Consider the following 24,498-nt stretch of genomic DNA (forward strand, 5'->3'; position numbering starts at 1 on the left):
AGAAGCCCCCTCAAAAAAAAAAAAAAAAAAAAAGAAAAAAAAAAAGAAATGTTTCCAGGGTTTGTCTCTGTCCTGCAGTGGAATGGAGGGAGGGCAATTTGGCAGCTGCTTGCCCTCTGCTTTGCGTGAACACGGCATCACAAAAGCTCTGATCCTTTGAGTTGTGAGGGTGTGAAGAACTAGGGCTGAGACTCTGAGGAGCTTAGGGGTGCATTTAGGGAATCGAGGCAGGTGGGCAGAGGAGGAGCAGACCGCGGCTGAATGCTGGTGGCTGAAGCAGGAAGCCAGTAGGTCTCCAGCTTCCTGGGAGGAGCTGGGAGTGGAACCCCCTACCCCCAACTCCTTTCTCTATGCACGAATAGGGCTTTGGGAGTCTAAACCTCGGGAAAGAGTGGGGGAGAGCTCAGGAGGCTCAGAGCTCCTCCAGACAGGGAGTCCCTGGAAGGTTCTGTCTAGTTCTTTGCCAAGTAGGGAAGATAGCTCATCCCCAGGGAAATTATTTCCATCAGGACTGGATGTTTAGTTAAAAACTGCCCCATGAGAGGTCTTGAGACTTTGATCCTGCTGTAGCCCACAGGTGGTCTGATGTACCAGACAGAGAAGGTGGCCCCTCAGCCCAACCCTCCCCTCAAATCAGGGGTCTGGAGAAGCAGGGGATCCCATTTTTGTTCCCAAGCACTGTCTGATTGCTTAGGATAGTTTGCACACTCCATGCACCTCTGTCCTCCCAGATCCCCATGGGGGCTCACCCCATCCCCCTTCCCGGCTCTCCCACCCCCCCACTTCCCAGGTGGGTGCCCTGGTAGGGTTCCCTCCCCCGCCCCCAGCGGCCCCCTCCCCTCCCAGGAAGGAAAGCAGGAAGGCTCTCTCTACCCCGTATTTACACTGACGCGATTTGACTCCATGCTGGAAGCGGCATTGCTCATCTGCATCGTAGGCTTGGCCCGGTGCCACTGTCGGGTACACAAAGTCCTGTCTCGGGGGCCGGTTGTTCAGGCAGAGCCCCAGGCCCGAGCTGCCTCGAGAGAAAAGCAACTGTCATGCTAGGTGGCTACAAGTCAAGAGCTCAGGAGCCCCGGCTGGATGGGGGTCCCAGGGAGCAGCCCTGATTTCTATCGTCTCCCATGCACCCTGCCCCACCATGGGTGTGACCCACTCTGAGGGACACGCAGGTGCATCCTCACTCTAGAAAGCTGGTGATGTAGTCACGGCTGCAGGATGACCACACGAATGGGTTGGTCTTCATGGTAATGTGGGCAGCCATGAGCTTGGCTGGGTCCTGACCACGGGCCCCACAGCTGTTTCCCACGCCGTCATGGTTCATGCCGAATCTAGGGAAAGGGGTGTCGGCTCTGCCGGGCGCCGAGGGACCCGCCCAGCTCCTCCCGTCCTCCCCCTCCTGTGTGCCCCGGCCTCACGTGTGCCCGATCTCGTGGGCAATGGTGAACGCCGTGGCCAGGCCAATGTCCTCATTGACGCTGCAACTTCTCTCGCGCTCACACATTCCACCCACTGGGGCCAGGCCTGGGAAGATGGGCATGTGGGGATGGGACTGGGAGGCTCAGGATGGTGCTGGCTGGCCCCATCCACCTGCCAGGTCTCACCCCAGCCCACTGCCTTCATAGACGCCTGAAACCTACGGGGCTCGGATACCTAGTGTGCCGCAGGGTTTGTTCTTGTAGATGCAGATGTCATAGCTGTAAAAGAAGGGGGCAGTGAAGGGGCTGGGCTGTCTCCCTAAGCCCTGCTGATGCCACCATGCCCAACTCTGGGGGTTGAGTCCTGCCTTGGAGGCGCCATCTGCCTCTCACCCGAAGCCGCATACAGGAGTGACTGACCATGAATGCACGTGTGCATGAGTGACAGAATGAGTGAATGAGGGCATCAGTGCCCAAACAGCCCCAAACCTCCCTTACTCATTATTCTTAAGCAGCCCCTCCCCATCCCCGACCCCCTCATGGGTGGCCCAAGCTTCCCTCCTCCTCCCGACCCCAGCAGAAGTGATCTCTGGACTCTCACGGTTCCCTGGACCACCTGTTTTCTCAGCCCCAGTCCTAGACCTCTCCTGTCCCCTCACCGTGTGATGAGCACTGCTGTGTCATGGTTAGCCACACCGTTCTCTGGAATGGCATTACCATGGCCGCTGTGGTTCACGATGGATTTCTGCCACTTACAAAAGCTGTCCAGGGACTTCCCGGCATGGTGGGTGATCTCCAGAGTGGGCTGGGGATGGACAGAGGGAAGTACGTGGGCGCCCACCACCCAGGGGACGGCAAGACCTGCTGGTGTGAAGGGGAAGGGGAAGGGGAAGGGGAGGCAGCCCCCCGCACCTGGTCCTCCGTGAGCAGGATGAGGCGAGTTACAAGGATGTTAACGGTGCTTCCCAGACTCGAGTCCTGGAAAAGTTTGGCAACCTGACCTCCAAGAAACAAGAGAGACCGAGTCTTAAGAGGAGCCCAGGGTAGAAAATGAAAAGCAAAAACAATGATAACAGCTTGCTTTCATCAGGCACCTACTGTGTGTTGGGTCTTAGGCTAAACCTGCTATTGGGTTTTTTTGTTGTTGTTGTTACAGATGGGGGGTCTTTGTATGTTGCTCAGGCTGGTCTTGAACTCCTGACCTCAAGTGATCCTCTGCCTGGCCTCCCATAGGACCAGGATTACAGGGGTGAGCCACCACGCCCGGCCATGCATCAGTCTTTTCATGAATAGGTACTATTTGTTGTTGTTACTATTTGTTGTCATTGCTGTTGTTTTTTGGGATGGAGTCTCGCTCTGTTGCCCAGGCTGGAGTGCTGTGGCGCCATCTCAGCTCACTGTAACATCTGCCTCCCAGGTTCAAATAATTCTACTGCTTCAGCCTCCCAAGTAGCTAGGACTACAGGGGCACACCACTATGCCCACTTAATTTTTTTTTTTTTTTTTGAGACAGAGTTTTGCTCTTTTTGTCCAGGGTGGAATGCAATGGCGTGATCTCAGCTCACTGCAACCTCTGCCTCCCAGGTTCAAGTGATTCTCTTGCCTCAGCCTCCTGAATAGCTGGGATTACAGGTGTGAGCCACCACGCCCAGCCATGCCCGTCTAATTTTTGTATGTTTAGTAGAGACTGGGTTTCACCAAGTTGGCCAGGCTGGTCTCGAACTCCTGACCTGAAGTGAGCCTCCTATCTTGGCCTGGCACAGTGCTGGGATTACAGGTGTGAGCCACCATGCCTAGCCATGCATCAGTCTTTTCAAGAATAGGTGCTATGATCATCCCCAATTTATAGATGAGGAGACATGCAAAGAGAGGTTAGGACACAGGTGATAGGTGTCAGAAGTGAGACTCAAGTCTGGATTGCTTACCAGGACATTTCTCAGACTCCTCCAAGCTCAGCTTGTCTACTTGACCCCAACCCCTGCTTACCCCGCTGACTGCCTCAAGCATCTTTGCCCAGAGGCGACCTGAGGGATATACATGTCTGGGTTCATTCCACAGCTATCTGAAGGTACCAATTTGCCCATCACCGCAGGAAAGTAAAACTGTGAGGGCAGGAGGCTCTGGAGACAGTGGTCAGAGGAAAGGAGGAAGCAGCCCCAGGGATTAGTGGGCACAGAAGACAGAGGCCGGGCTGCAGGGATATTGGAGCCCTGGGGCAATCATTTTCCTGTCTGGAAATCCCCAGGAATTTTTTTTTTTTTTTTGTTGAGACAGAGTCTCACTCTATCACCCGGGCTGGAGTGCAGTGGCACAATCTTGGCTCACTGAAACCTCCACCTCCCGGGTTCAAGCAATTCTCCTGCCTCAGCCACCAGAGTAGGTGGGACTACAGGTGCACACCACCACGCCCAGCTAATTTTTGTATTTTTAGTAGAGGCGGGGTTTCACCATGTTGGCCAGGCTGGTCTCGAACTCCTGACCTTAGGTGATTTGCCTGCCTTGGCCTCCCAAAGTGCTGGGATTACAGGCGTGAGCCACTGTGCCTGGCAGAAAACCCCCAGGAAATTCTGAAAGCCCTAGGGAGAGAGGTCAGGCTCGGGCACAATAGAGTGCCATCAGTGATGACACTACACAACATTTTGGATCCTCTGCCTGTCTGCTAAACTTTTTGTTTCCCCTTTTGCTTCAGTGAAACGAGAGCACCATTCATCAAGCCCTTACTATGTGCCGAGTAGCCTGCCTGGCTTCCCTCCCACCAATCCTTACTCTCCGTGGTAGCTACCATTATATTTCCATTTGATACAGTAGTACACTGAGGCCTAGAGAGGTCGAGAATCTTGCCCGAGATCTAGGATGGAAATGAACTATATCTGAATGTGAGTCGGGGAGCTCACCCTGTAGGAATTTATAAGTAGGTGCTTGTGCAAGAATGCTGCATGAATACGGATGTGTGCCTGTGTGTGCACTGCTAACCTCAATAAGTACCTGCGAGCTGTGGTCGATCTATCTGTCTGTCTGTCTGTCTATCTATCTATATCTATCTATCTATCTATCTATCTATCTATCTATCTATCTATCTATCTATCTATCTATCACTATCTATCTATCAATCACTATCTATCTATCTATCTATCTATCTATCTATCTATCTATCTATCTATCTATCTATCTATCTATCTATCTACCTACCTACCTACCTACCTACCTACCTATCTTGAGATGGAGTTTCCCTCTTGTTGCCCAGGCTGGAGGGCAATGGTGCGATCTTGGCTCACTGCAACCTCCGCCTCCCGGGTTCAAGTGATTCTCCTGCCTCAGCCTCCAAAGTAGCTGGGATTACAGGTGCCCACCACCACACTCAGCTAATTTTTGTATTTTTAGTAGAGACGGGGTTTCACCATGTTAGCCAGGCTGGTCTCAAACTCCTGACCTCATGTGATCCACCCACCTTGGCCTCCCAAAGTGCTGGGATTACAGGCGTGAGCCACCGTGCCTAGCCTACTGCGATTTATTTATTTATTTATGAATGACAGGGATCATAACCCACTGCAGCCTCAAACTCCTGGGCTCAAGTGATCCTCCTGCCTCAGCTTCCTGAGTAGCTGGGACTACAGGTGTGTGCCACCACGCTCCACTAATTTTTAAGTGTTTTGTAGAGATGGGGTTTCACTATGTTTCCCAGGCTGGTGTGTGTTTACTTTTTTATTTTTTTGAGATGAAGTCTTGCTCTGTCACCCAGGCTGGAGTGCAGTGGCATGATCTTGGCTCACTACAACCTCCACTTCCTGGGTCCAAGCGATTCTCCTGCCTCAGCCTCCTGAGTAGCTGGGATTACTGGCGCCTGCCACCACACCCGGCTAATTTTTTGTATTTTTTAGTAGAGACAGGGTTTCACCATGTTAGCCAGGCTGGTCTTGAATTCCTGCCTTCAAGTGATCTGTTCACCTTGGGCGTGAGCCACTGTGCCCAGCCTATGTGTATTTTTACACACAGCAAACACTTATATGCCACCTACTGCATGCCAAGAACTGTTCTACACACTTTATCAATGCACTGGATCTACCTTAGCTTTATAAAGTAGGTACCACAATTATGCCCATTTTACAGATAGGTAAGCCAAGGCAGAGAGGTGAAGTCACTTGCTCAAAGGCAGATAGTTAAAAAGTGGCAAATTTAAGCCCAGGCAGGTTCCCTCTGCCCCAGGGTACCTCTGCATGTAGTCACTGTGCTTATGCTCTTTCTCCTCGTTCATTGCCATATGCAACCTTCCTTTCTAGCCTGTCCCCACGTCAAGGATTGGGGTGAGATGGTAGCCACCCCCTTGCCTAACACAAGAGGCTGGCTCCAGGTCCTCAGGGCTGCGTGCCCAGGGAGGGGAAGGCACTTACAATGTTCATGATGGCCAGCACGTACTGCTCCACATCCCGACGCCCGTGATAGGCCACCATCATCTTGTCAGCCACCACCAGGGTCTCCACGTAGCGCTCTCGGCTGACAGATCGCTTCAAGCCTGGCTGGCCACGCTCTGTTTCATTCCCCAGGGGCCTGGCAGGCGGCGGCTTCAAGGTCCGCAGCCACCATGGCCGCCCTTTCCAAGGTTTCTCATCTGGGGGACCCAGTAGAGCAATTAAGCCCTGCCCTGCTGGTGGGATGCAAAGCTGCCCAACAACTGTCTTGTCCAACCTCTATCTGGCTACCTCTCTACCCGACAGACACTTTCTGGTCATTCTGCTGCCTTCTCTTGTTGTCCAAGACCTGTGTGATGGTCTGTCTGCCCAATACCTCATCGTTTTTATTCTTTGTTTTTTTTTGAGACAGAGTCTCATTCTTTCACCCAGGCTGGAGTGCAGTGGCACGATCTCAGCTCACTGCAACCCCCGCCTCCCAGGTTCAAGCGATTCTCCTGCCTCAGCCTCCCGAGTAGCTGGGATCACAGGCATGTGCCACTATGCCCGGCTAATATTTGTATTTTTAATTGAGACTGCATTTCACCATGTTGGCCAGGCTGGTCTTGAACTCCTGACCTCAAGTGATCCACCCATCTCAGTCTCCCAAAGTGCTAGGATTACAGGTATGAGCCCCTGTGCCCGGCTGCCTCATTGTTTGTCTACAGGGCATGTTGGCAGTGCCATCTCTTTTTGTCAATGTCCTACTACCTGAGAATATTGTAGTCTACCATGATGTCACTGTCCCACTGCCAAACCGTTGAGTTGAATAACAGCCTGACTTCTCCCACTGTTGGTTGTATGCTGTTCCACTGCCTGTATGCCAAGCTGTTCAGCTACCAGCCTGCCCCACTGCCCAAATGTCCAACCGAACACTTGCATGACTGTCCCAGAGCTAAGCTGGTTGGTTGAACCACTGTCCCATGATGACCAGCATGATTGTACAATCCATTGACAATTCCACTGCCCGAATGGAATGGTGTGAACCAGCCTATTTTGCTGTCTGAACTGTGTGCTTGGACAACATGTTGTCTTCTAGGTGAGCAACTTTTCCAATCAATGCACTGCCCGATTAGATCAGTGAGTTCTAACTGCAATGCACTGCAGTTAGAACAATCATACTGCCTGATGTACTACAACCAGATGGTCTCGTGGACCACCCAACCGTGACATCGTATGTCATCCACCTTTTCTGTCTGTACAGCTGACTGTGGCTATATGTCTACCACAGCATCCTACTCACAAGACTATCGATTATACACTTCGTTCAATATCACACTGTTCTGCTTTTCCATCTAACATTCATCCGATTTTCTTTTTTGAGACGGAGTCTCACTTTGTCGCCCAGGCTGAAGTGCAATTGGTGCAGCCTCAACTCACCACAACCTCCACCTCCTGGGTTCAAGCAATTCTCCTGCCTCAGCCTGCCAAGTAGCTGGAATTACAGGCATGTGCCACCATGCCTGGCTAACTTTTTTGTATTTTTAGTAGAGACGGGGTTTCGCCATGTTGGCCAGGCTGATCTCGATCTCCTGACCTCAAGTGATCTGCCCGTCTCGTCCTCTCAAAATGCTGGGATTACAGGCGTGAGCCACCATGCCTGACCCTGATTTTCTATATGTATATTTTGAAACAGGATCTTGCTCTGTTGCCCATGCTGGAGGGCAGTGGTGTGCTCAAGGCTCATTGGAGCCTCAACCTACCTGGCTCAAGGGACTCTTCTGCCTCAGCCTCCCAAGTAGCTGGGACTACAGGAGCCCACCACCACACCTGGCTTACTTTTTCTATCTTTGGTCGAGATGGTGTCTCCCTCTGTTGCCCACGCTGTTGTCAAACTCCTGGGCTCAAGCGATCCCCCTGCCTCAGCCTCCCAAAGTGCTAGAATTACAGGTGTGAACCACCATGCCCGATCGGACCTGGTTTTCTGGCAGTATGACTGTGCTGGTAAATATTTTGTTGGTATATAGCTTTCCTTCTCTCTCATTTCCTAAATGCCTGATTGTACAACCATCCTCCTACCAGTCTGATCATAAATCTGGCCTTTTGGCTGTATAACTGCTGGAGTATCTGATATAATCACCACACTGTCTAACTGTCTGATCAGATGATAATCCTAGAGAAGGAATGGTTTTATACCTGAACACCTGTCTGGCTGTTTTACTCACTGCTGGGCCAGGTGACTACAGCAGGGATAAGATTATTCCATAGCTCCACTGGTTCACTGTATGAGGATATGTCTCTGCTGTCCCCTGGATAGAACTGCCTAGATTTTGTTTTTTTTGAGATGGAGTCTTGCTCTGATGCCCAGGCTGGGGTGCAACGGCACAATCTCCACTCGCTGCAACCTCTGCCTCCCGGGTTCAAGTGATTCTCCTGCCTCAGTCTCCCGAGTAGCTGGGATGACAGGCATGCGCCACCATGCCTGGCTAATTTTGTATTTTTAGTAGAGATGGGGTTTCGCCATGTTGGTCAGGCTGGTCTCGATCTCCTGACCTCAGGTGATCTGCCCGCCTTGGCCTCCCAAAGTGCTGTGATTACAGGTGTGAGCCACCGTGCCTGGCCTGATTTTTTTTTGAGACGGGAGTCTTGCTGTCACCCAGCTTGGAGTGCAGTGGTATGATCTTGGCTCACTACAACTTCTGCTTCCCGGGTTCAAGCGATTCTCCAGCCTCAGCCTCCGAGTAGCTGGGACTACAGGTGCTTACCACCATGGCGGGCTAATTTTTGTATTTTTAGTAGAGACGGGGTTTCTTCATGTTGGCCAAGCTGGTCTCGAACTCCTGACCTCAAGGTGATCCACCCACCTCGGCCTCCCAAAGTGCTGGGATTATAGGTGTGAGCCACTGCACCTGGCCGCAATTCTGTAATTATATCACTGTGTCCCCTTCTCAGCAGCTCCATTCTTCCCCTCACATAACTGCCTGCTGACTTTCTGGATAAAAAGACACTGCTGCCTCAAGGGAAAGTTACCATGTAGTCCTCTCCCCATCCCCAGAAAGACCGATGTACCTCTCACTCCACAGGCCGTGTCCAGGTGGGGGTGACGCAGAGAGGAACGCTTGTACACCACATGTGGTCCACTTTCCTCTGGGCCCCGAGAACCCTTGGGCCCACCGTGTAGGGGCTCAATCAGGTACTCTTCCTCGTCTGCCACAATCAGGCCGTGCTGGGTTTTGGGAAGTGGGACAGAAAGTTCTCAGGATCAGGTTCTGGAGCTTAGGACCCCTGGGACCTTCTCTCTGTCTTTATGATTTCGTTCTTATCTCATCAGGTTTATTTTGCTATTTTTTTTTTTTTAGCATAGGTAATTAGTATCCATGCTATTTCTTTCTTTTTCTTTTTTTTTTTTCTTTTTTTGGAGACAAGGTCTCAATCTGTCATCCAGACTGGAGTGCAGTGGTGCAATCGTAGATCACTGCATCCTCAACTTCCAGGGCTCAAGCGATCCTCCTGCCTCAGCCTCCCAAGGAGCTGGGACTATAGGAGCACACCAACATGTTTGGCTAACTTTTTAAATCTTTAATTTATTTTTCATAGAGATTTATTTTTTCATATATTGCCCAGGCTGGTCTCGAATTCCTGGCTTCAAATGATCCTCCTGCCTCGGCCTCCCAAAGTGCTAAGATTACAAGCATGAGCCACTATGCTCAGCCTGTAATTTGTTTTTTTAATTATATATATGCGTATGTGTATATTATGAATATATGTGTATAGATACACATACACATAATTATATATAAAATATAAATATATATTTAAGCATATATAATATATATAACTATATGTAAGAGAGATATATATATATTTAAAGAAACACTATATATTTAAAGAGACAGGCCCAGGCTGCAGTGCAGTGGTGTGATCTCAGATCACTGCGACCTCCCCCTCCTGAGTTCAACCGATTCTCCCACCTTAGCCTCCTGAGTAGCTAGGATTACATATGCACACCACCATGCCTGGCTAATTTTTATTTGTAGTTTTAGTAGAGATGGGGTTTCACCATGTTGGCCAGGCTGAACTTGAACTCCTGACCTCAAGGGATGCACCCACCTCAGCCTCCCAAAATGCTAGAACTACAGGCATAAGCCACCGTGCCCAGCCTCTAATTTTTTGAGATAGATGTTCAGCTCATTAATTTTTGGCCTTACCTAAGGCTATACATTTTCCTCTAAGTACTGCTTTAGCTGCATCCCCAAAGTACTGATTCACTCAAAACACTTTAAAAATGTCCCGCTATCATTCCTTCTCTGATCTTTATGTAGAAGTGTTTTTCTTAACTTCCAAACTAGTAGGCATTCCCTGCCCCCTGCCACTTTCCAGAATCCTCTGCTCACCAGGCCTCCACAGGTGCTGATGGCCACATGGGAGCTGCTAGCCTGGCCCTGCAGGTGACCAGCGTAGAGGCAGTGGGGCCGGGCGGCCCTCTGCCAGGCCAGGCCCTCCCGTGTCCAGTACTCCACGGAGACGTGCCCTGCCAGTAGACGGGAGCTGCGGGTCAGGTTCAGCAGGAAGTGGGTGCTGGGTGAGGCCACCTTGTAGAAGAGGCGGGACTCGGCTGTGGCCCCGGTCCCCCGGCGCTGCCTCCGGGGAGGAGGTGGCGAGAAGGCCAGCAGTGCCCCGTTGTGGTCCACGCGGGTGGGGAAGGCGATCTCATAGCTCTCCAGACTGGACAGGAACTCATCTGTGGGTGAGGGTCAGAGGCCTGGGGTGGGCCCTGGTTTTAGTGGACCCCTGTGTCCTAGTTGTTAGGCTGCTGGAGCAAGTGATGCTGGCCTCACTGACCCCCGAAATCCAGGGAGTTGGCTGCAAGGCTCCCGCCTATTGACCCCAGGGCCTTCCCCCATTGACCCCCATCCCAGCCCCCTGATACCTCTTTCTGTTGGAGCCCAACTGGTCTCTTAAATTTTTCGCTCCCTCCCCACCGCCACCACCAGACTTCCCCTACCTTGAGACCGGAAGGCGTGCGTGACCTCGAACATGAGGCCCAGCCCCAGGGCGAGGGCCCAGCGGAGGATCTGGCAGGCGGGAGCCATAGAGGCCACGTGTCCACATGTCTCTCCCCAGCCCCGGCTGCCGGCAGCCCCCACAGTGCCGCCTCCCCTGTTCACAGCCTGCGCAGCATCACCGGGCTCCTGGGAGGGGGGAGCCAGGTAAGGGGGCGCCTGGTCCCGCTGTCCAGCACAACCAATGCCAAGGCCAACCATGGCCAAAGCTTTTCACCTGACTGAAGATTCTGAATGCATTTTCTCACTCAGTCACTCCCCTCTCCCCACCTCCCCTTCCAATCCTTCCTACATTCTTACAAGAGGACAGGCAGGGACTGGGATGCTGGGAGTACCTCCTATGTGCCAGCTACTGGCCCTAGTTTCCACACCACTGCATTTCTGTTTTTTTTGAGACGGGGCATTACTCTGTCACCTAGGATGGAGTGCAGTGGTGTGATCATAGCTCACTGCAGCCTCCACTTCCTGGGCTCAAACAATCCTCCTGCCTCAGCCTCCCAAGTAGCTGAGATTGCAGGTGCATGCCACCACCCCTGCTTAATGTTTTTGTTTTTTTGGAGAGACGGGGGTCTCACTTTGTTGCCCAGGCTGATCTTGAACTCCTGGCCTCAAGCGATCCTTCCACCTCAGCCTCCCAAAACACTGGGATTACAGGCATGAGCCACTGCACCCAGCCTACCATTGCATTTCATTTCCAAAATAACTTGAGAAGTCACGATCATCTTTTTTTTTGAGATGGAGTCTCACTCTGTGGCCCAGGCTGGAGTGCAATGGCGCAATCTTGGCTCACTGCAACCTCTGCCTCCTGGGTTCATGTGATTCTCCCGCCTCAGCCTCCTGAGTAGCCGGGATTACAGCCACGCGCCAACACACCCGGATAATTTTTTTGTATTTTTAGTAGAGATGGGGTTTCACCATGTTGGCCAGGCTGGTCTCGAACTCCTGACCTCGCATCATACTCGCAATCACTCATCTTTTTATAGATGAGAAAATAGACTCAGGAGTGATAAAGTTTGCCCTGGGTCACACTGCTAGAAAGAGGTGGAACCTGGGTTCATTCATTGGGTTATAGTGTCTGGTGGAGGGTGGATGGGGGCATAACAGCCATGCATGCTGAGGATAGCAACCCTTACTTGCCCTAGCCCTGTGGGGTTCCATCTCTTAGGAGTGACAGATGACAGTCAAGTGAATGGAGAAGGGTTCAGATTGTGACATGTTCTCTAGAAAGTATCCATTGGGAGACTGGGAAGCAGAGGTTCAAAGCACAAGAAATCAATGGTGTGAAGAGACAGGAAAAAGTGCACCAGGAGGGGAAACAGCAAGGTCAAAGGCCTGGAGGTGGGGTAGAGCCTAGCATGCACCCAGGCAGGGTGGGTGCAGGAGAGCAAGGGGAGGCTGGCATCAGAGGCACTTGAAGGCTGGGGTGGTCAGTTTGAATTTTCAAGCCAGATGAAAGCTAAGGCTAGTACTCCATTCCCCCAACCTCTCATATTCCCACCCACGCACCCACTGTCCCGGGCCCTGTCTTTGGATTCTCCAAAAGGGGTAGCACCATTCAAGCCAGATTAAAGCTAGCCTCCAGCCTTTCATATGCCCACCCACGTACCCACTGTCTTGGGCCCTGTCTTTGGATTCTCCACACCGGGTAGCGCCCTCACCCTCCCAAGCCTCTCCTCCGCCCTATGTTTCTGTCCTCTTTTCAGATTCTTCCTTCTCAAGGCTCCAAGCCAACCTGCCCCGCAGGTCTCAGTCTCTCCAGCATCTGCCCCAGGCCAGCCTGCCGCAGACAACACTTTGGGCCACCAACCTGTGCCAAACCCTCTTCCCCCACCCTCCTGTCTCCACCCTCCTCCTCCTCTGTGCAAAATCCCTTAATCACAGAGTCTTGTTTTCTTTGCAGCCCAGCCAAGTCTGACAGTCAATCCCCAAACAGGGCAGTTCAGTCCCGAGGGAGGGAGCCAGGTTTTTGCCAAGTTGCTGATGGACCGAGAAGCCCACATTCCCCACTTCTGCTTGGATCCCTCTAGTGACGGGGAGCTCACTCACAGATATTCTGTGAGCCCCACTGCACTCTTCAGCTGGGCTAATGTCCATTCCTTTTGTTGTTGTTCTCTTTTTTTTTTTTTTTTTTTTTTTTACAGAATCTCGCTCTGGCATCAGGCTGGAGTGCAGCGGTGCGATCCCCGCTCACTGTAACCTCTGTCTCCTGGGTTCAAGCGATTCTCCTGCTTCAACCTCCTGAGTAGCTGGGACTACAGGTGTGCGCAACCATGACAAGCTAATTTTTGTATTTTTAGGAGAGATGAGGTTTCACTCTGTTGGCCAGGATGGTCTCGATCTCTTGACCTCATGATCTGCCCGCCTTGGCCTCCCAAAGTGATGGGATTACAGGCGTGAGCCACAGCACCTGGCCTCTCTCTTTTTTTTTTTTTTTTTTTTTACCTTTTGGGGGCTTCAGTTGGTGGAGTGCTGTTGGGCCCCTGTACGGATCCTTCCCTCGCCTGCTCCCTGCACCTGGACCTCTCTGGGCCTTTGTTTCTTCTTCTTTGGAGCCTGGGCAGGGAGGGGTCAAAGAGGAGGAGCTGGGCTGGTCTTCAGCACTGAGCTGAGTCTGTAGTTGAGGGATCGCTGAGGAAATCTGGACCCTCTCTCTGCCCCTGGAGAACCTCCTCTTAGACTTTTTCTTTCTTCTGTTCCTAATGAACCCCCTCCAACAAAAACCCACTTCCTCTCCCTCTCTTCTTCTTCTCTCCTATTCTTTCTTTGGAGGTGTCAACCAACTCCCAGATCAAAGCGCGTCCTGGTTGGGCACCTCTGACCCCTGCTCCTGCCCTAAGCCACCCCGGAAAGGTAGCAACATTCTCATTGTAAGTAAAGCAGGGACCTCACCCCTTTCTCCCATTGGCTCCCTCCCTCCTCTCCTGTTCTTGCACTGCCAGGCCTGGTCCCTCGTCCTCCTCCTTCAGGGGCTCTCTCTGCTCTTGTCTAGAGTGTCTTTGGGTCTGTCCCGGTCCCCCTAAGACCCTCACAGTCCTCATCACTGTCCTCTGAAGTGAGGTGCTCCTCCCAAAACCCTCACCCCCCATTCTGTGCTTTGGGCTCGGGTGGGGTGTGAGGGACAAGGCTTGGGACATCATGGAAGGACCCAGCATGGGGGGTGAGGACAGGGGAAGGGGACTCACCTGCGCACAGTGTATGGGGTGGGGGGAGGAAGGGGATCTGCAGAAGGCTCACAGGTGTCTGAGCTGGGTCCAGCCCACAGGGTGGTGGAGAGGTGTGACACAGCCCAGGGCAGCGGGTGGTGGGGGGACATTAACAAGGCAGTGGGTCTGGGGCAGAAGATGAAGCTTGAAAGAGGCTCAGGGACAGAGATGGTGGTGGACAACAGGATGTCAGTGAGGCATGTGCACTGTGGCGCATGTGTGTGACTGCATGTACATTATAGCATGTATGTGAGTGTGTGACCCTGTGCGTGACTATGAGCGTGTGACTCCATGTGCATTATGGTATGTGTGTGTGACCCTGTGTGTGTGCATGACTGCATGTGCATTACAGCATGTGTGTGTGACCCTGTGTGTGTGTGTGTGTGTGTGTGTGTGTGTGTGTATACCCAGGCCTGGCCATTCCTCCAGCCCCTCCTCCCCGAAGGCAGGAGGGAGGTGGCCAGCGTGGGGGAGGGTGCCAGGCCTGGAGAAGGAAATGCCTCCGGGAAATGGAAGTGGCTTAGAAACAGAGGCTCTGTCCCATCCCATCCCATCCCAGGGATCCTGAAGGGACCCTCAGCTCCACACCCAGACCTCTCCGGCCAGGCTGCGGGGACAGGGCCCACGGACGGTCCCCCGTGGAGGCCAAGGCCGCGTCTGCCCAGGCAGAGGCCCCAGCTTGCCGGCCTCCTCCCGGCTGCACATCTGGCCGGGCCGGCAGGACGCAGCCCCTGCCGGAGAGCAGACAAAGGCCCAGCCGGGGCCTGCGGGAGGAGGGGGCCGGCGCCCGGGCTGGTCCCCCACAACCGGCCGCTAATTAAAGGCCCTGAGCCCGACCGCTGGAGACACCCTGAGACAGACGGCTGTGGCCTCAGTGACCAACTCAGGGGAAGTGGGCGGCGCCACTCCCACACCCAGACACACAAACACACACTGGCAGCGACACACATCCCGCGCAACCAGAGACAGGCGCTCGGGCACTGCAGACCCACAAAAGACGCCAGGACGCCTCCACCGCAGACATACGCGCCGACAGGCTCAGTGCACACTCAACACACCCAGAGATAAACACATGGAAACACACAACCACACACTCCCAGACATGTGTAAACACACAGTTACACGCGCACACACGGGACAAGCCAGAGAAACACGCTGCCACACAAATACACGCACCTGGGGCCTACACACACAGACACACTCACTCACACACATACACAGACAACCCAAGGAGACAGACACACAGGCCTACACGCTGACACATACACACTTATTTGCATGCTCACACCAAACCAGAGACAAACTCACAAGTCCCACAGACCTAGACACCCCCCCACCAGACACACATACACAGGCATTTACACACTCATCACACTCAGAGACAAACGCACACATGCTTGGGGACACACACACAAACCCAGACACACATACACTCATCTCCAAATCTGCGCGCACACAGCAAACCCCTATGCGCACACACTGTCCACACACACAGGCAGACACACAAGAGACTCATCCCCAGGCACTGACACACACATGTAATGCACAACCACTCCGCCCCTACGTGGACGGACACACACACACACACACGCACACACACAGCAAACAAACCCACGGCAATCCCGGGCGCGATCAGTGGCGCGCGCACTTGAAGACCTCAGGCACAGACGCGAGTCGCACAGCGGGACGCCCTCCCCCATCCAGGGCACCACAGCCCCACGCCCTCACCGCTCGATGAGGACACACAAAGTCCCACCGAGTCACGCACCCCGGGTCCCCCGCCCGCGCCGCTACCTGCGCCGCGCCCGGGGCCTCCGCGCCGTCGCCGCCGCTGTCTCGCCGCCCGGCGCGCGCAGGAAGGGAGGGAGCGAGCGAGCGCGGCGGCGTGGCCGGGGGAGGGGGCGCGGGGAAGGCACTTCCTGAGCCGCCTGCCAGGGTTATAAAAAAACCCCCAAACCGCGCGCGGCCAGAAACCCCGCCCGCCCGCCGCCGCCCGGCCTCGGCCGCGGGCTGGACCCCAGCCAGGGACCCGGGAACTCGGGCCGCCCCGCCCGGGACCAGCGCCCCCGCCGCGGGGGAGGGGGCTGGGGAACCGCGGGGGGTGGGGAGGGGACGAAGCGGGGGAAATCGAGTGGCGGCGGGGAGAATGGACGGGAGAGGGGAGAAAGAATCAGGTGGGGGATGGGGATGGAGGCAGAACTGGGTGGGTGGGGGTTCGGGGAAAGGGAGGAAGAGACGGGAGAGGTTAGGGGAGGGGGAAGTTTGAATGAAAGGGGCAGGGGGAGATGGAGACCTGAAGGAAGGGGCTGAGTGGGGTGCGGGGAGGTGGGGGCCTGGAGGAGAGGCTGAGTGGGGTGGGGGGAGGTGGGGCCCTGGAGGAGGGGCTGAGTGGGGTGGGGGGAGGTGGGAGCCTGGCGGAGGGGCTGAGTGGGGTGGGGGGAGTTGGGGGCCTGGAGGAAGGGGCTGAGTGGGGTGGGGGGAGGTGGGGGCCTGGCGGAGGCGCTGGGTGGAGTGGGGGGAGGTGGGGGCCTGGAGGAAGGGGCTGAGTGGGGTGGGAGGAGGTGGGGCCCTGGAGGAACGGGCTGAGTTGGGTTGGGGGCAACGGGAAGGAGTGGAGGGGGGTAAGGAATGGGGCGGGAGGGGGGATGGGAGCATGATATGGTGGGGTCGGGGAGGGGAGAGCCCACTTCCTCGCCAGCCTCTGCGGCATCAACAACAGCTGTTATTTATTGAGGGCTGGGCCTGGCTCAAACAAGCATTTATTGGGCGCCTCCCGTGTGCCAGGCACGGTGCCCAGGGCAGGAAATAAGTCCCAGCTCGGCCCCGCCCTCTCTGAGTTCTCAGGGGGTCTGATCGGTCAGGGGCCTGGCCTTGGTCTCTGTACCTTAACTCCGTGGTGATGTAGGCCCAACTGGTCCCATTTCACAGATGAGGAAACTGAGGCCACAGAGAGGGGGAGAGTGAAAATTCTGTTGGAACCGGAGCCCTCTGGGTCTTCGTCACTCTGGGTCTGGCTCCATAAAATGAACGAATGTGTGAATGAGGAGGACCTGGATGGTTGGGGCAGGGCTGGGATTTGAACCCCAGGTGCCTGGTACACTGCCTGGTTCCAGGGAAGGGTGGTGACCCCCAGGCCTCACAATTCCAGGCATTTCCCAGGAACGCCCCCCGGGGAGCTGGGCAGAGCCTTGGCCTTGGCTTTCTCTGAGTCTGGGTTTACTCATCCACACAGTGGGGGTAATAACAGCCTTTCCAGGGCTGGAGTAGGGGGTGGAGGAGGGGTTTCATTCTGCAGCAAAGATTTGTTGTTACGTGCTGGGTTCCAGGGACACAGCTGAGACCAGGAGGGCAGCTTCCCAACTCGGAATTTTTCCTTTTGAACCTGGAATGACATGTCATTACTCACGCATACAGCAGGCGCTGCATAAATACCAGACTCCTGGAGTTCCTACCACATTACCTTACCCCAACCCCCTGGGACTCCAGGCTAGACCAGAGGGACAGCCCCCATCCTCCTGTTTGCTCCCCACACTCCCTCCTTCCCACAAGGGCCTGTCGGGCCCCCATTTGAGGAACGAGTCTAAGTCAGCCATTTCTGGCCTCTATTAGCTGTTCTTCTACTACCTATGGGCCCTCTTTCTCCATGAAAGAGGGGTGGTGGCTTCCTTTCTTTGCCGTACTGCTAAAGGCTTCTACTGTTAGCCTAGTGACTGGTCCAGCCACCTGTCCCTACTTTTTTTTTTTTTTTTTTTGAGATGGAGTCTTGCTGTGTTGCCAAGGCTGGAGTGCGGTGGCGTGATCCCAGCTCACTGCAACCTCCGCCTCCTGGGTTCGAGCAATTCTCCTGCCCCAGCCTCCCGAGTAGCTGGGATTACAGGCGCCCACCACCATGCCCAGCTAATTATATTTTTAGTAGAGATGGGGTTTTACCATGTTGGCCAGGCCAGTCTCGAACTCCTGACCTTAAGTGATCCAACCGCCTCTACCTCCCAAAGTGCTTGGATTACAGGCGTGAGCCACTGCGCCCAGCCCACCTGTCCCTCCTCTTAAGGATGGGTGGCTTCCAGACCGCACTGGGAATTTCAGGGCTGCTTTGAGCCAGGCGCTCCCAGGTTCTGGCACTCCTGGCTGTGAAACCTCTCATTATAATTACTCTGTGAAACTTTGACAGTTCTACACTCACTACTTCCCACCACAGCCCCAGACCTCCCTGCGGGGCGGGGGGGGGGGGGGGCTCTTTTTTTTCTCGAGGGCGTGTGGCCCTCTAGGGCCTGGCAGATTGTTTAGGGGAAGCACCGTCCCCACCTGAATCCCCAGGGAGCTGTGTTGGGGTCCCCACCTGAAGCCCCAGGGGGCTGTGTTGGGGCTTTTGCGGTGAGTCTTGGGAAACAGACTTATGTCTTTTCCTTTTTCTTTTCTTTTCTTTTCTTTTTTTTTGAGATGCAGTCTCGCTCTGTTGCCCAGGCTGGAGTGCAATGGCGCGATCTCGGCTGACCACAACCTCTGCCTCCTGGGTTTAAGTAATTCTCCTGCCTCAGCCTCCCGAGTAGCTGGGACTACAGGCACATGCCACCACGCCTGGCTAATTTTTGTATTTCACTATCCTTGGCCAGGCTGGTGTCAAACTCCTGACCTTGTGATCTGCCTGCCTCGGCCTCCCAAAGTGTTGGGATTACAGGCGTGAGCCACCACGCCCAGCCCTTTTGTGTCTTTTTCTTCTGAGACAAGATCTTGGCTCTGTTGCCCTGGCTAGAGTGAGGTGGTGTGATGACAGCACACTGCAGCCTCGAACCCCTGAGCTCAGGTGATCCTTCTGCCTCAGCTTCCTGAGTATCTGGGACCACACATGTGAGCCACCATGCCCAATTAAGTTCTTTTTTTTTTTTGAGACGGAGTCTCTCTCTGTCACCCAGGCTGGAGTGCAGTGGTGTGATCTCGGTTCACTGCAACTTCCACCTCCCGGATTCAAGCGATTCTCCTGCCTCAGCCTCCCAAGTAGCTGGGATTACAGGCACAAGCCACCACGCCCGGCTAATTTTTGTACTTTTAGTAGAGATGGGGCTTTGCCCTGTTGGCCAGGTTGGTCTTGAACTCCTGGCCTTAAGTAGCCCTCCCACCTCAGCCTCCTAAAATGTTGGGATTACAGGTGTAAGTCACTGTGCCTGGCCTCAAATTGTAGAGACAGGGTCTCTCTCTGTTGCCCAGGTTGGTCTTGAACTCCTGACCTCAAGCAGTCTCCCTGCCCCAGCTTCCCAAAGTGCTGGGATTTACAGCTGTGAGCCAAGTCTGGCCTGACTTTTGTGTCTTGAGTGGGATGGATTTGAAGCTGAATCCCTATCTTAGACAACAGGGGGAGGCCTCTTATAAGAGTGAAGCCAGCTGGAAATGTGGGATCATGCCTGTAATCCCAGCACTTTGGGAGGCCAAGGCAGGTGGATCACTTGAGCTCAGGAGTTCGAGACCAGTCTGGACAACATGACAAGACCCCATCACTATTAACAAATACAGAGAAATAGCCAGGGCGTGGTGGTGTATGCCTGTGGTCCCAGCTACTTGGGAGGCTGAGGTGGAAGGATGGCTTGAGTCACGGAGGTGGAGGTTGCAGTGAGCTGAGATTGGGCCACTGCACTTCAGCCTGGGCGACGGAGTGAGACTCTGTCTTAAAAAAAAAAAAAAAAAAAAAAGTTAAGTAAATAAATAAAAATAAAAAATGAATGAAGTCACCAGATGGAGGAGAGTAATGGCCCTGGGGCCATCATTATTTGAGCCCTGAGCAAGCTGTTCCTGAAGCCCATAGATGGGCTTTAATCCAGTCACACTCTTTATTGAACACTATATTGTGTCAGGTGCTGATCCAGGTACTGGGGACATGGCCAGAAACAACAATCTCCATCCCACAAAGGTCACTGTCTTGCCTCAAGGCCTTCGCACTTGCTGTTCCCTCTGCCTGGAACACCTTGCCTCCCCACCCCCCATATTCCATGGCCAGGTCTGTTTTGTCTTTGAATTTTTTTTTTTCCTCTTTGAAACAGAGTCTCGATGTCACCCAAGCTGGAGTGCAGTGGTACGATCTCAGCTCACTGCAACCTTTGCGTTCTGGGTTCAAGCGATTCTCCTGCCTCAGCCTCTCAAGTAGCTGGGATTACAGGCGCGTGCCACCACACCTGGCTAATTTTTGTATTTTTAGTAGAGATGGGATTTTGCCACGTTGGCCAGGCTGGTCTCGAACTTCTGACCTCAAGTGATCTGCCTGCCTCGGCCTCCCAATGTGCTGGGATTATAGGCGTGAGCCACTGCACCTGGCCATCTTTCAAGTTTTGACTCAAACATCATTTCCTTAGGGAGGCCTGCACTGATCCCCTCACTTCAACATGACACCCCAGTGGGCTTCCTTTCGCACTCCCCAATGTCTTTTACTCTTAGCATGAGTCACTACTGGGCGTACTCTATGAAATACTTATATCTGCTGACTTCTTATGTTTCCCACCGGAATGCCAGCCCCGTGAGGGAAGGGGGTTTTTGTCTGTGTGGTCCACAGCAGTATCCTTGGTGCCTAGCAGGATCTCACCCACAGTTAGTGGCCACTGTTGAATAAATAGGCTCACTAGCAAATAAAAGGGCTCTCAGAAGAGGTGACAATGACGTTGTCGTTTGAATGTTAAGAAAGCCTGTTACTGGAAAAAAAAAAAAAATTAGCTGGGCATGGTGGTGCGTACCTGTAGTCCCAGCTACTTGGGAGGCTGAGGCGGGAGGATCACTTGAGCCAGGGAATTCGAGGTTGCAGTGAGCTGTGAACGTGCCATTGTACTCCAGCCTGGGCGACAGAGTGAGACCCTGTCTCAAAAAAAAAAAAAAAAAAAGCAGTGTGAGTGTGAAGGCGTTCTAGGAGGAGTGCATAGTAACTGCAAGGTTCCTGTGCCCATTCTCTTTTTATGTAAGCCAGCCTGGACTGACTTTAAAAAAAAATTGTTTCTTGGATTCTTTGCAACATTTAGAACCCTGAGTGATGGTGTGCCTAGGGATGCAGTACTGCCGCTGTGCCACAGGAGGGCGCAATGGAACGCCATTGTTGCCCTTGGACGTTAGGAACTAGGAAAATAGAAGTAATGATAATCGGCGGGGCGCGGTGGCTCACGCCTGTAATCTGTGATCCCAGCACTTTGGAAGGCCGAGGCGAGCGAATCACGAGGTCAGGAGTTTGAGGCCAGCCTGCCCAACATGGTGAAACCCCGTGTCTACCAAAAGGACAAAAATTAGCCGGGTGCGGTGGTGCGCACCTGTAATCCCAGCTATTGGGTAATCCCAGCTACTCAGGAGGCTGAGGCGAAAGAATCGCTTGAACCCGGGAGGCGGAGGTTGCAGTAAGCCAAGGTCGCGCCCCTGCACTGCAGTCTGGGTGATAGATTGAGATTCCATCTCAAAAAAAAAAAAAAAAAAAAAGAAGTAGCAATGATAATCGTGATAATGATGGTGATGGTGATGGAGCATGGGCCATGAGGTCTGTCTTAACTTCATGACAGCCTTACGAGGTAGGTGCCCATTTTGCAACTGAGGAAACAAGCCCAGAGAGGTTGAGTAACTTGCTCAAGGTCTCTCAGCTAGCAGTGGTAGAACCAGAATAGAACAACCAAGGTAAAAGTCACCCATAATTTGATCACTTAGGGGGAAGGCAGGTGAACTTTGAGGTTGAAGACCTTCCCCTGGGATGGGGGGAGGAGGGAGTCCTGGGGGTGCCCTGGGATCATTGTGCTGAGGGCTGACCCTTTTCCCAGTGGGTAGAGCTCCCATCTCTCTCTCTCTCTCTCTCTCTTTTTTTTTTTCTTTTTTTTGAGACAGGGTGTTGCTCTATGGCCCAGGTGCAGTGGCGCACTCATGACTCACTGCAGCCTCAATTTCCCAGGCTCAAGCAATTCTCCTACCTCAGCCTCCCAAGAAACGGGGACTACAGGCATGCACTATTTTGTCTGGCTATTTAAAAATTTTTTTCTTGTAGAGATGGGGTCTTGCTATATTGCCCAGGCTGGTCTCAAACCCCTGGGCTCATGCGATCCCCCCACCTCAGTCTCCCAAGTAGCTGGGACTACAGCACGCACCACCATGCTCGCTTAATTTTTTAAATTTTTTTGTAGAGATGGGGTCTTGCTGTGTTGCCCAGGCTTGTCTTGAACTCCTAGGCTCAAGTGATCCTCCTGCCTTGGTCTCCCAAAGTCCTGGGATCACAGGCATAAGTCACTACACCTGACAATGGAGCGCCTAACCCTTAGCCCATCTGCTGGGCGTTTTTCCCCAGCTCTGTGGCTTGATATCCCCTTAAATGTGGAGATAAATCACGCCTTCTCTAGGTCAGTTGAAATCAAAATTCACCTCCAAGTTTCAGGGGCAGGGAAGGCTTAGGCAGTTGACGGGGAGGGAGGGAGTGAGTTTCAAGCTGGGGCCACGTCCTGCCCAAAATCCTGGACGTGGGAGACAGGGAAGGGCAGGTGTCAGCTTCCTACAGGATTCTCTTGGAGTGAATATTTACTCAAACCCCTCCTGGCAGAGGAAACGCAACTCTCCCACCCCCACCCCGCTTCCTCTTGAAATTCAAAACACACATTTGACCAGGTGCGGTGGCTGACGCCTGTAATCCCAGCACTTTGGGAGGCCCAGGCGGGCGGATCACCTGAGGTCAGGAGTTCTAGACCAGCGTGGCCAATATGGTGAAGTCCTGTCTCTACTAAAAATACAAAAATTAGCCGGGTGTGGTGGTGTGCGCCTGTAATCCCAGCTAATCTGCGGGGCCGAGGCAGGAGAATCGCTTGAACCCGGGAGGCAGAGGTTGCACCAAGCCGAGACTGCGCCATGGCACTCAAGCCTGGGGGACAAGAGCGAGACTTCATCTCAAAAAAACCAAACCAAACCAAACCAAACCAAAACACACATTCATCTGCCTTCACTTGGATATCACAGAAAATCTTATCTTGCAAGTTGAGCCCAGAATGATCTGAGGGCTGGGTGCACCCGCTTCACCCCTGCCTCGTGCAGTTTTGGGGCCCAAAAGGGTTCGGTGGTTGCCAGCTCAGTGTCCTACAACAGTTGAAAGTCCCCATGGCTGGAAGCTCCCAGCTATCTGGAGGCTTCTCAACCCATACAACCCCTAAATGCTCCACGTGCAACATACTGGGCTCAAGCCCCTCTAGACCTAAACCTTTACACCTGTGTAAGGCTGGTCTCTGTGTAGGGTGATATTTCACAACTAATGTTTCATCCTCCTTCATCTTTTAATGCCAGGGGCTGGGAGTTCAAATCCCACCTTGCCGATCTTTGCCCATTATTTAAACTTCTCCACGTCTCTGTTTTCTCATCTGGAAAATGGGCTTAATCAGGTGGCTGTGAAGATTCAACACTATCGATGGGAGAGTGCTTATTACCATAGTGCCGGGCACAAAGTAAGTGGTAGCTATTATGATTATTTCTGTTTTTGTTGTTGTTACTATTTATTATTTTGTTTGGATTTTTAATTTTTTAAAGTTAAAACAATTTTTTTCTTTTTCTTTTTCTTTTTTTTTTTTTTTGAGACAGAGTTTCGCTCTGTCGCCCAGGCTGGAGTGCAGAGGCACGATCTTGGCTCACTGCAAGCTCCGCCTGCTGGGTTCAAGTAGATTCTCCTGCCTCAGCCTCCCAGGTAGCTGGGATTATAGGCACCCGCCACCACATCAGGCTAATTTTTGTATTTTTAGTAGAGAAGGGGTTTCACCATATCGCGGCCAGGCTGGTCTCGGACTCCTGACCTCAGGTGATCCACCAGCCTTGGCCTTCCAAAGTACTAGGATTACAGGCCTTTTTTTTGTTTTGTTTTTTTGTTTTGAGATGGAGTCTCACTCTGTCACCCAGGCTGGAGTGCTGTGATGTGATCTCGGTTCACTGCAAGCTCCGCCTCTCGGTTCACGCCATTCTCCTGCCTCAGCCTCCCGAGTAGCTGGGACTACAGGCGCCCCCAACCACGCCCGGCTAATTTTTTTTTTTTTTGTATTTTTAGTAGAGACAGGGTTTTACCATGTTAGCTAGGATGGTCTCGATCTCCTGACCTCATGATCTGCCTGCCTCAGCCTCCCAAAGTGCTAGGATTACAGGCATGAGCCACCACACCTGGCTTTTTGTTTTTGTTTTTGTTTTGTTTTTGAAGAGACAAGGTCTTTTGCTGTCACTCAGGCTGGAGTCCAGTGGCACCATCACAGTTCACGGCAGACTCCAACTCCTGGGTACAATTAACCCTCCTGCCTCAGCCTCTTGGGTAGCTGGGATTACAGGCATTCACCACCACAACTGGCTAATTTAAAAAAATTTTTTGTAGTGACAAGATCTCACCTACCCAGGCTGGTCTCAAACTCCTGGACTTAAGTGATCCTCCCACCTCAGCCTCCCAAAGTGTTGGGATTACAGGCATGAG

At 53.2% G+C, this 24,498-nt stretch overlaps 1 protein-coding gene across 2 annotated transcripts in view; it reads right to left on the bottom strand.

Annotated features, from left to right (window-relative positions):
• ADAMTS10 (ADAM metallopeptidase with thrombospondin type 1 motif 10) overlaps window positions 1-15,955 on the bottom strand; it is a 32,356-nt gene extending 16,401 nt beyond the window's left edge. Inside the window, exons 1-12 of one of the 2 annotated variants that reach the window (XM_025368853.1) lie at window positions 15,864-15,955; window positions 13,309-13,419; window positions 10,809-10,995; window positions 10,198-10,544; window positions 8,873-9,029; window positions 5,807-6,024; window positions 2,331-2,414; window positions 2,078-2,223; window positions 1,654-1,697; window positions 1,419-1,524; window positions 1,185-1,331; window positions 874-1,015 (exon numbers count right to left, since the gene is read on the bottom strand). In XM_025368853.1, the coding sequence (XP_025224638.1) occupies window positions 874-1,015; window positions 1,185-1,331; window positions 1,419-1,524; window positions 1,654-1,697; window positions 2,078-2,223; window positions 2,331-2,414; window positions 5,807-6,024; window positions 8,873-9,029; window positions 10,198-10,544; window positions 10,809-10,896 (1,479 nt within the window). In that variant the 5' untranslated portion in view covers window positions 10,897-10,995; window positions 13,309-13,419; window positions 15,864-15,955. The remainder of the gene's footprint in view (window positions 1-873; window positions 1,016-1,184; window positions 1,332-1,418; window positions 1,525-1,653; window positions 1,698-2,077; window positions 2,224-2,330; window positions 2,415-5,806; window positions 6,025-8,872; window positions 9,030-10,197; window positions 10,545-10,808; window positions 10,996-13,308; window positions 13,420-15,863) is intronic. The other variant, XM_025368854.1, reaches the window with a different exon arrangement.
• Window positions 15,956-24,498: the final 8,543 nt, after the last annotated feature.

This window comes from Theropithecus gelada, chromosome 19 (genome assembly GCF_003255815.1).
Source record: "Theropithecus gelada isolate Dixy chromosome 19, Tgel_1.0, whole genome shotgun sequence".
Taxonomy (NCBI): domain Eukaryota; kingdom Metazoa; phylum Chordata; class Mammalia; order Primates; family Cercopithecidae; genus Theropithecus; species Theropithecus gelada.